The 12,250-nt window shown below is 38.3% G+C and overlaps 1 protein-coding gene across 2 annotated transcripts in view; it reads right to left on the reverse strand.

The window, feature by feature from the left end:
• Positions 1 to 12,250, reverse strand: part of tspan9a (tetraspanin 9a) — a 187,385-nt gene that overhangs the window by 13,474 nt on the left and 161,661 nt on the right. For both annotated transcript variants that reach the window (XM_065283516.2, XM_065283515.1), the window contains one exon: positions 517 to 618. In XM_065283516.2, the coding sequence (XP_065139588.1) occupies positions 517 to 618 (102 nt within the window). The remainder of the gene's footprint in view (positions 1 to 516; positions 619 to 12,250) is intronic.

Below are 12,250 nucleotides of genomic sequence, written 5' to 3' on the forward strand. Positions count from 1 at the left end.
AAGTTGAAGGGAGGAAGGAAGAAAGAAAAGACGGATGAAAGTAAGAAAGAGAAAGAAAGAAAAAAGGGAGAGAGAGGGGGAAGGAAGAAAGAAAAGGTAAGGTTAGAAAGAATGACAGAAAAAAAGAAAGTGGGAATGGAGGGAGGAAGGAAAGAAAAAAGAAAGAAAGAAATATAAAAAGAAAAATATAGAAAGGGTTAGGTTAGGAGAAAAGAGGGAATGAAGAAAGAAAGAAAAGAGGAAGGAAAGAAAGAAATGTTTAGGTTAGGAGAAATGAAGAATACGGAAAGAACGAAGCAGTGAAGGATGGAAGAAAGGGAGGGAGGGAGAGAAGCAGAGAAGGAAGTAAAGAAGAAGGAAAAAGAAAGATAGGATTAGGTTAAAAGTAAAAAGATGAAAATAGAGGGAGTAACGGTAGGAAGGAAGAAAGAAAGAAGGAAAAAAAATGTCAACACAACCTCTTCTTTCTAACTAAATCGTTTTTATTATAAAGTCTTGTTTTTTTTGTATGTGCACCTCAGCTTGGATGATGTTCCAGGCGTTTCTCAGCCCAATGTTGTTATCCGAGTTGTAGAGAGCAAGACCATCCTTTAGATCCTGCTTGGCGTTCTCACTGACCTGGGAACAGCAGAAGAAACGACTAGAAATCAGTCACAGGTAAACAAATATTGAATTTTGAGAGTAGTGATAAACCAATAATTCAGGCCGGCCCATAAATCACAAGATATTTTGACAGTATCATCATCGGTCAATAAAGGCAGCAGCACAGCTTGTTACCACAGCGATGGACTTTCCCTTCTGTTAGTCCCATAATATAACAACATCTAAAAACAATTCTGCCATTTTTATCTCTCATTTGTTAGTTTCATTATACTGGATTATGAATAATTATGATCACCATCTACCATCTGTTTCCTAGATGTAGACACCGGCAGAATAAATGATTGTAAACAATGAGGAATGATATGTGATGTCACTTGTCCACCATCCCACTGGTCCTCTCTATTCTGTCATCAGGCTCTTGACTAGAACATCAAATAAATGTAATAAAGCATCATTAATGCGCTAAAAATGTCAATGATGCTGGAACCTCCTCAGATATGTCACCCAACTATCATCTCACTCGCGACCGGCTCTTTAAAGGTGATATAACGTACAATCACACATTAGTGCCTCAATGCTCTTTAGCCCAGAGCTGTTAAAGTGAGAGTGTGATTACAGGTGTGACACAGACAAACACTACATTATATCAACTCCAAGGAATAAAAAAAAAACACTAGCCTGGAAATTCAGGCATATTTAAGTAAAAGGTAGTTCTGTAGTCAAAACCAACTTAACCGAAACCAAGACTTTAAGGGGTTGAGAATGAGACAAGACTAGGCAGGGTGCAACGACAATGATGTGACCGTTGTTGACCAGATGGGATGTGTCCAGAAGTGCGACAAGTTTAACTTTATGCAAATGATGAGTGACTTTTGGGAGCGACTACCAATGAGAGTGAAGCAGTGGACTTCACGTCAGTTATTGTTACAGTATTTGACAACCAGATTTAGAAATGCCTCCTAAAGTGACAAAGTAGCTTGCAAAGTGTAAAAGGCTTTAGGTCTCTAAAACCTGGGCCCTAAATGTAGCAGAGTCTGTGCTTCCACATTTATATGCATTGCTAGAGCTAAAAATTGAATGTCTGATCATTTACAAATGCACATTTTTATGGGAGTCGAAATATCATTTAGATTCATAGCAGTCTAACAGTCTGGATAAGGAACACACTAAATTAAATTAGGTCTGGGATGTGAGCGATATCATTATAAAAGTTTGGCTTAGAATTCATAACTTGTAAAATAATGATCGAAATGTTCATGCTGGGAAAATTCTCTGCATGCTTGGGAAAATAATTCATTAAAATGCGACAGTCTGTCAATTATTTTTGATAAAACTACTTTGGATTTTCAGCTGGAGTCGCCTATCCTTCATGCATGTTTTCAAAGATGTCTTGACAAAATAATTCTACCAACTACACTACCAAGATCTCTCTCATTGAAGTATACGCTCATTAAAGGCTGATATTTTAAAACGAAATGAATAAAAGGTGAATGAGCAACATCCATCTCACCATCTTGAGAACATTATACCGAAATTTATAAAAACCCACTCTCAGTGTTATCAGGGTACAGCGTGACATCACATGATGTTTGGTGCTATCTTCAGTACAGGAGTAATGACTTTTCATTCACATCTAAAGAAAAGCATCCCAATTACCCCCCACTCACGAGACTTCTCTATCCCACACGGCCCAATTACAATCAGCCTCTGACTTCAATAAACTCTTAATCATCATGTTCCTTAAAAAGTCACGCTTTTCTGTTCACCTTGTTCTGCAGCACTGGAGTAAATAACACATTTAATGGAGGGATGTTTTGTGTCTCATTGAATCTTTTTAATACTGTGAGCTTGTTAATGTGAGGTTCCAGAGGAAATGCAGTTGATGTACATACAAGTATTATTTGAACAAGCATTACTTTTCTTTAAACAGACTAATACAGGTTATACATGAACCTGTCTGTGAAATCCCAATACTATCTCAGGGCAATGCGCAAGTACTTTACAACGTGGCTAATTCGTACGACCACATTTGTACATTTTTGTACTATTTGCCTTAACCTATATGACGTTGGGGTTATAGGGGACATATCATGAAAATCTGACTTTTCTATTTTTAAGTTCTTGAATTTGGTCCCCCTTTCATCAACATAGAAAATGTGAAAACGATCAACCCAGTAGCTTAGTTTTGGTAAGCCATTCTCTGCAAGCATGTGGAAAAAATAGGCCATTGAAATTTGGCTCCCCTTGTGATGTCAGAAGGGGATAATACCACCCCTTAATCTGCACTATCCAACCACGGCACTGCCATTTAGTGCAGAGATCAGCTCATTTGCATGTAAAAAGTCTTGTGAGATCAGGCTGGAAATCCAGACTAAAGTCCCATAATGTGAATATGAGATTAGTAGCATCAAAGTTTAATTTCACATTGATTTCAATCTTAGACATGGCCTTACTCAGTGAATATTAACTATTTTCCCGCCATTGACAAGTTATCTCGTCAATTAAGAGAAAACATTTGCATAAAAAAGTTTTCCTGATTATTTTTTATGTTAATCTGCAATACCGCAATTAACCACTAGATGGCGATGGGGGGATTCTCGCGAAACTAGACTTATGAGGTGTCATGAAACAAAAAAGTAAATGCAAAGTAAGAGTATCAAAATAAGAGCATACGGTTACAAACATCTCTTCTTGTAATATTTTGCACATGATTTCAAATTCATACAAACCAACTTTTCATTACTGCAACGTGTCCATGACTGGATTTGGGTTCTTGACATGGAAATAATTATAATTAAAAAATCTAAAAAATAAAAAGCTTCAGTCCATGTTATAATATAAACATTTACAGTAAAGAAACATGTGGTATTTGGTGATCATTGGTAAAGGTAGAGACAATAATAAGGAATATAAATGCGTCCAAGACCAATTTTCTCATCCTCCGCAACAATTTTCAATCATTGCTTGAGCCCTCTAGGAACTAACATTTAAAAAATTGTTGGAAGGGACATAATTGACTGTGACACTCAAGATGGCTACCAGGTAAGCAGTTCTTATTTTTTCTCTCCAGATAAAAGTTGAAATTTTGTTTGTCATAGTACCTAGACAACTTTTTAGTTCTCATTACCGAAACATGAGTTGGTAAATGCATATATTTAATGTAATATCACGTTGCGGTAATGATCATTTTTGGTAATGATAATCAAAAAAATGTATAGGAAATATTTTTTCAATCCTCTAAAAATAATGGTTATAGTAATATATAATAAGTTCAGACCTTAATCTTATATGTGCAACAAAAAAAATGGCTTTAAGGGCTTTTTAAAAATTCTGATGCTGGACACCTCCTAAATCTGGATTTCATGAGAATCACCCTATTGCACTTACCCAATTTATGAAAAAACTGAAGCCAAATTTTTTTTACTGATTTTAAACTCTGTGTCTGTTTTGATAATCGTCAAAATTCCTACACAAGAATACTAGCTTTTTTAGCTTTTTGCTAAAAAAATATTTTTAAGAAAAATACCCATATTTAAGAGTTTATAAGTAGAGAAAAAATATAGATAGGATGAAAAAAATTCCCATTTTGTTTGTTTGTTCATTGTTTGTTTGAAAGCAGAGGGTCTGTTCTTTTATTTGGCATTTTGTAAAACTTCTGTGAAAATCACAAAAAATGCTGGCGGGCAACTTTAAAAAAAAAAATGGCTGGCGGGGAATGAGTTAAAGATATCTAGGTTTTATTTTTTACATAATGTCCTTTACATTATGCACATTCAGACTGTGAAATCTGAGCAACTTTAAAAAGCGTTGTTTAACAGCACACATGACTGCACATTAGCGTATTATTAATATTGATAACATCTATAATATTCTACATGACTGCACCAAGCTGCTACATTGCTTGGCATTTCTAAACAGCCTATTGCAAAGCCAATGAGCCTTGGTCAATTATTCGGTGGATGGATGATTTATTCCAATCATTATCCTTAATAAATTCACCAATTTATTGACCATTGTTGCATTTTATCACTGCTCACACCACACAAGCACGTGAAAAGCAGACCCCAGTTCTCCAAAATCACATGTTTGTTTCCCATGGCCTGTGGCTGTTTGAAGCAAATGTATAGCTCATTAGTAGTTTGTATACCTGGCCCCTGTTTCTGTCTAAATAATCTCCATGCAGTTGGATACAGACTGAGATTGCACGCTCCAAAGCGGTTGCAGCCAACGTAAGCATATGGTTTGTGTGAAATGACCTAGTGACTCTTTGTGTTTGTTTTCCAGTCATTTCTCTTGTTGGCTTCAAATGTTCTCGTAAATGTAAAGGCATTAGTGTTTGTTTGGGAATGTGGTGGGTTTGATACGAGGGTCTGTTACAGTTCAGGCTAACTGTTGGATGCATGGATCTAATAGGTGACATCATTATCCCCACAATCCTCAGGAAGAGCCGGGAGAGAGCGAACGTTGATAAGAAGAAAAACAGCTTTTCTTTTAGTTTCGTATGTGTGTGTGTTTAAGCCTCCATACTGTGGACAGGTTTGTCATATTATTGCCCCTGGGGCTTCAGTTTGTGGAGTTGTGTCAGCAGAGTTTGTGTATGTATGTGTGTGTGTGTGTGTGTTGAAGAAAGTGTTTACCAAACTAGAGGAAGATAAGGTCAGACCACATATTCTTCAATGTCTATGCTGACAACAAACTCTGCAAGTTTTCGGCAAATGACAGATTGCAAACACAATATGCACAAGACGGGATGTGCTGCAAGGACGAATGTTGCCTTACGGGAGGATATTTGCCAATTGATTTGCTCATAAAATCGGTAGTTAACCGAGCATTGCTATTCCATAACAAACATCCGAATATAAGAACTAAGGATTGCCACAGGATTGTAATTACCAACCCAGATGATGGCCCAGACTCGAAAAGCTTGGCCGTGCTGTGAGCTGGCACGATACACACAGCAAGAGCCCTGCTGTCACACAGTCAGGTGCTTTGAAACTTGGCCCGGATGCTTGAGATGCCCTGGCTGACTGCCTCACCTGATCAGGTGGTCTGCAACATGCACAGCTACATCGCTCATGTTGTGACACATGGCTGTTAATGCTGTCTGTTTGCGAAACCCGACGTAAACAATTTAACTTGGCACATGCATCTGTTTAATGCACGTCAATTTATTTAGCCTTTTATTTACAAACAAACAAAGCAACGACTATGCCACGTGAGAGCGCAAGCTTTCCTCTCATAGAATTACCTCGTAAATTGGAAATAACGAGAACCTGGAGACTTGCATGTTGTGTGGCTATTAAATTATTGCATGTCCAGGGCCTTTTATTTTTCAAAACAAGAGAGTTAATAAATAAGGAGACAATGGAGGTACATCAAGGATGCTCCAAATCCATTTTGTGCACATGCAGGTCGCTACTCACATTTCTGAACATCCCTAATTGTATCGCTTTTACTCGGGTAATGGCACAACATTAGTGGCTAAAACCATGAGTCATCTACGGATTAAACCACAGCTACGGTCGAACGGGCCAAAGTGCAGTACGATGGTAATGCTTTCATCCGTCTCTGTTAGCCAAGCCGAAAAAAAAAGAAAAAACATACTACCGTGCTTTCCCCTTTTCAAAGCATCGAATATAGCTTCATTTGGCCATCGTTCTGCAGTACACGCTTCAGAATGAGGTCACGGGTGTAAAGACGGATGCTCTAATCTGGGGGCTGTATTCTGCCATCTGCCACATTCAATGCGGGTCTCCTTATGTGCAAGGCGTGTTTTAATCTATAGACGCACCTCCATTTTTCCAACGCACCTGTTGAGTCTTTAAAGCTCTCATAATTGTGCGGTACTATCTAATGCCGCTTTTCCATTGCATAGTACCACACGGTTTGGGTCGGGTCAGCTTACTTTTGGGAGCTTTTCCACTTGGTGCAGTATGTAGTACCCGATACTTTTTTTAGTACCACCTCGGTCGGGGTTCCAAGCGACCAGAGCTGATACCAAAACTAGGGTGACCATACGTGCCATTCTTCCTGGACCGTCCAGGATTTTGTGTTCGTCTTCCGGAAGTCGTATTTGTCGACCGCATACGTCATAGAGGATTATTATTATTATTATTATTACAGAAAAGCAACCGTTACATTTTAAGGTAAGAATGAAACTACGATTGTATATCTTATGTTTTTAACTGAATGGCGTATGCGGTCAACAAATACGACTTCCGGAAGACGCACCGAAATCCTGGACTGGATGCGTCCAGGAAGAATGGCACGTATGGTCACCCTACCAAAACGTGACACGAAAACACTGTAGATCAGTGATTGGTCTGAGAGAATCGTTACTACCAGCGCCATCGCTATAATGTAAAAGATTAGCTTTACCTTCGTGCTAGCTTGCGCTGTCTCGGGTAAACATGTTGTCATCTGTGCTTTGCTGTAAGTTCCCAAACTCCCTTTTAGCGATGAAAAATATCCACAGGTTGTGAATCAGGAACATCATAACAGTTTTCTTTCCAGACTTGCAGTTTGTGGCGGCACATTCGCGACGCGCACGTCCGCATATATGCTTAAATGCAACTTAAATGAGGCTCAGCGGAGTGCGTGGACCGTCGCCACGGGAGTTTGTACAGACACTGTCATGTGAGACAGAGTAAGTGATAAACAAGATGTGCAAACATTTATTTATGGTGGTCAATTTGTATGGGAATGTACAACGACGCTCTCACTTGTATGATGTCACAGCAGTAGACAGCGCAAATATAGGGACACACCTATAATCCCTCCAACTCCGAAGTGATACTAAACTTGATGGAAAAGCTAACCAAGCCAAAGGGAGGTGAGGTGAGCTGACCCGACCTGACCCAAACCAAACCGTGGGGTACTATGCGATGGAAAAGCGCCCTTACCAATTTGTTGTGGTGTTCTTGTAGCTAAATTTGTAGAGGATTGCATTAGCAGTGCGAAGGTTGTGGGTTTGATTCCTTTATTAATGTAAATAAAATAATAAATATAATTTATTTATAAAACCAATAAGACACTCAAGGTTGTCATATTGTTAATCTAGACTTTCATACTGATTGCTTAAGGGCAATGTTTTCGGCTACCCTGTTTTCATACAATACCAGCGTGCCTTTATTCTCAGACGTGATAATGAATGCTTTCTGATTTGGAGATCAAATACGAGAGTCGATTAAAGATTCTTCAGATCGCTCGCGTCATTCTGTGCGGCCAAAGCGACGGCGGCACCCCTGCCGCCTGATCCACACGCTAGAGAAATGAAAGAGACGTGCTTTCTGTGCTGTTGATAGAAATCTCATCCTCCATCCCTCCAAACCTCTCACTCATCACGTTGTGTTAAAGGTCAGTGTGATATCTTATATCGGCCCTGCAAACAATATCGATACATGGCTGGGGGCCTGCGAGCGATCTTAAAAGATTAATGCAGTCTAGCTTTCCGTTGTATGAAGATACAGACTTGAATTTACTGCGGTTATGCTTGCTATAACCAAATCATACAGACGGGAATATTGAGAAGCATTATGACTTAGAAGATGCGGTTTATTTCAACACTAAAAACAGCCTCTAAGGTTTACAGTTGAGCATGAGTTACACGCTCTGATAAGACAGCGAGGCAGTTTGCGCACCTTTGAGATCCTAATCTCGAAATGGATTGCGGGTAAGTGAATTACTTTAGTTTCCACTGAGAACGTGAATGATTAACCACCCAGAAATCCGTTACGGCGTCTGACACCTCCTTTTGGGAGGCGCTCTTAAACGTGCCCTTGAAAAGGAGCCCACGTGGTGGAGCCCCCATCTGTTTAGTGACTTCATCAAAGTGGAAACGGGACCTCTGAATGATCCGGGTGGGTCGTAATCCACCAGGATCTGCATGGTGTCAGAAGGTCAGAGTCTCCCGTTTTAAACATTCCAGTCGGCACAGTATCATTTCCAGTTCTGTGTGTGGAGGCCTAAAGGCCATGAGAAAGAGCGACCGGAGGTCTGACCACAGAGGCAGGTGTAAGGATTGACCGAGAAAAAGCTAAGTGTCAATTACTTAGTGACATCTGGCCCAGATCAGGCCTTCTTGTGTGGGTTAACCTTAAACTTTCCAGTGCTTGACTGGTGATGAAAACTCTTAACCTCCACTGCCAAATAAAAGAGAGGAGGCTGCTGACCCTATTGAGCAACTGGAACAAAATGACCAGAATACAAAACAATAGATTAAAGGCACAGTATGTCATTGTTGCCGCTAGAGATCTGTAAACAACACTGGTTAGTTGCATTATAATGTAAGCCCACAGTGTGGTTTGATAGAAGCAGCAACAGGTTGCGTACTAGTACTACTTTAACGTCCCCAGATTGATCGGTAGATTGACCAAGTACTGCTTTTTAATTGCTCTGGTGATACTTTGATGTCATATACGGATCTGTATGCGCAGTGCAACATGAAGTCAAACACAACTATGGTTTAAATGGCAGCAAAGGTGGAACCTGAGGATAACCCAGACATTACATCGTTGACGGACGACTGCAAATTTTCTGAATTCAAACATTGTTGAAAACATTTGGGATAATATAAGTTCACGTGTGAACAAACTAACACTGTGCTAGTATTTATTTATTTTTTTTGATATTGTAATGCAAAATTGTACATACTGTATTGTGCCTTTAAAGGAAAACACCACCGTTTTTCAATATTTTACTATGTTCTTACTTTAAGATTAATTAAAACATACCAGTGCGTCTTTGTACAGTGCACCGTGAATGTGTTAGCATAGCCTAGCCCCATTCATTCCTTAGAATCTGATTTTTTTAGCGGATAAAAAATTATAATTATATTGTATGGTGGGAGATCACTTAGTTTGCAGCACTTCAACCTCGGGCGCAGTAATACTGACAGAAGTGGACTGAATGGGGCTAGGCTAAATGCTAACACATTCACGACGCGCTGTACAAAGAATAAGTGCATGCATTGAAGAAAGATGGGTATGTATTAATTTGTCTAAGTTGAGGTAAGAACATAGTAAAATATTGAAAAACGGTGGTGTTTTCCTTTAACCCTTTCCCGGCCATTGACAAGTTATCTCGTCAATTAAGAGAAAAGCGAACCTGGCAATGATGAGTTTTTACGCCAATCCATATTTCCACTATTATCCACTAGGTGGCGCTCTTACCCGACTTTTAAAACACTGAAGCACCCACTAATCCAAAAACAGTAAAAACTCTGTCCATGTTTTGGTCATCGCTCTGAATCTGATCTCTAATCTCTAACAAAAGTATTTTACAAAAAGGCAATAAGCTCAACTTTTTCTTCAAAATATTTGAGAGGTGATAAAAAGAGAACAAATGAAGATAGAATTAAATGTTTTTTGTTTTTTAAAGCAGAGGGCCTGTTCTTTCCTTTGATATATGGCATTTTTACATAAGTATTGAAAGAAGAACATTTTCTGAAAGGCATTAAACTTTTGTGAAAATCATAAAAAATGCTGGCACTGGCTGGCAACTTTTTAGAGTTAATAGAACGTATGTCAGATAACAAGCAATTTAATTTGTTAAACTAGATTTTGACTTTTTCTGTGGAAAATATGAGTGGAGCTATTAAAAATGATTGACAGGACATTTTCAGAAAAGAGGTACAAAAACCGTCACTGGGGCGGTACCCTTCCAAATAGCACACCTTGTTCCCATATTAATACTTCAAAGATACATATTGGTACCAAATAAAGAGTTTGGTTCCAAAACGCAATAAAATTATTTTGACTAATTTGGGTAAAAATGTGTTTTCTATACCAAGAAAGTGACAAGATGAAAACCACGATTTTCTGTTACAAACTTTCACATAGCATCTTTCAGTTATAATAACATAAAAAATTCAAATACATACTTTATATTTTCAAAGACTTATTATAAAACTGATTTTTTTTTCTGCAAAATGCAATACATTTATTGAATCAATATATTAACCTGCATACATCTTTGCCATGTTATATCAATTTAGTTGACTAGTGGTATACACTGATAAAAAATAAACATTACTGGCATTAATCAAAACACTTACTTTGTCATATTAAGAATGCTTTGAGTTAAATAATGGAAAGTTTTTCATAAGATCCCCTGGGGTCAATGTGTTAGCATGACAGAAGCTTAATGCTGTTGTGTGAGAACAAACAACAGACGGCATTTTTCCTTCGCCCGAGTGACTTACGTTTCTTCCCTGCCACAGAAAACCACCACAGGTTTACCAATGCAATGAAAAGTATTATTTTGTTTTTGCTTGTTTGTTGATCACGAAGTACAAAGTAGACGAGGGAAAACTAGGATTCTGTGTGTATTCAAAGCGCCGCCATCATTGTTTACAATGCGTAGAATGGTGCGCTTGGTTAAGCAGATTCTGTGCATTCTGCAGAGAACGAGGACTTGCGTTTTTCGCGTTTTGGGAATAAAAGGAGAAAAGATGACAAAATAACACAGCGGATTTTGGAATTTGCATAAAATTAAGACATTTTTAATACTGACCAGATACAAAACTGAATTTGGTGCTAACCAATTTTTTTTTTATGGCGTTTATTGCATTTTGGAACCGAACTCTTCAAATGTATGTATATATATGTACCTAATTATCAAAGGGTACGTCGCAGTGACAGCGTTTGTACCTTTATTGTTGGATTGTGTGCAATTCTTAAGGTATTGTAGGTGGTTGCGAGGGTGTTCCAGGTGGACGCTTACTGGGTTACAATCACTGATCTATATAAATGAATGGATTGCGCATGACGTCACACTTGTGAAGCCATCGCGCCGCCTTGTTGGTATACCCAAACGTTCTATTAAATCAATGGACGTTGTCAGATTTTAATGATAAAACATCACTTTACTCGTCTTCGTTTTTATATGTGAAGTTACCCTGTACATTATTACAACACAAACGTCCAAAGCATGTGAATAGTTATTTCCTGAAAGTTGTACATTTTGCGTTTTAATCAGTTATTATACATTCATCTTTATTACAGTATTAGATCAGCAGACAGACTGCAGCATATTTTGTATTAATGACAATAAACGTGCTCATTCTGAAATCTAAATAAATAATCATGCTTTGTACCGTATGTGCATGCAATAATTTGCTAGTTTTGTAATTATGTTATCTAAACTTACAAGTTACCTAAACTTATTTAGAGAAATAACGCTGACCGTCACAGTGTAGCTGAATGTCAAAAAAAACTTTATTTATACCTGTTTCATTAACAAATGCAAGAGACACACACGTTTTTTTTTATAAATCCATTATCCTGCCCGATTAAAACATAAACATTGCAAATAACACCAGAATTAACAAATAATTGACGTACACAAATCCTAAAAATTAACCTTGTGTAACTGATACGCTGTAAAGGGGGTAAATTTTGATCATGATTTTAAATGGAAGTCAATGACGCTCTCTGCCGGTTGGGTATACCAAGATGGCGGCTCGAACTCTGCGCTGGCTTCACCTCACGCAGTTACGTCAAGCATTCTATGCGCAATCCAGTCATTTATATAGATCAGTGGTTACAAGTCAAAACAGCTCATTCCCTAGAGACTGATATTCTGGTCTCTAGATACTCTACAAAAGGTTTTTCAGTTTTTTGTTTGCCAGTCAAAAGGCCATGATCAT

The sequence above is a fragment of the Paramisgurnus dabryanus genome, chromosome 9, assembly GCF_030506205.2.
Source record: "Paramisgurnus dabryanus chromosome 9, PD_genome_1.1, whole genome shotgun sequence".
Taxonomy (NCBI): domain Eukaryota; kingdom Metazoa; phylum Chordata; class Actinopteri; order Cypriniformes; family Cobitidae; genus Paramisgurnus; species Paramisgurnus dabryanus.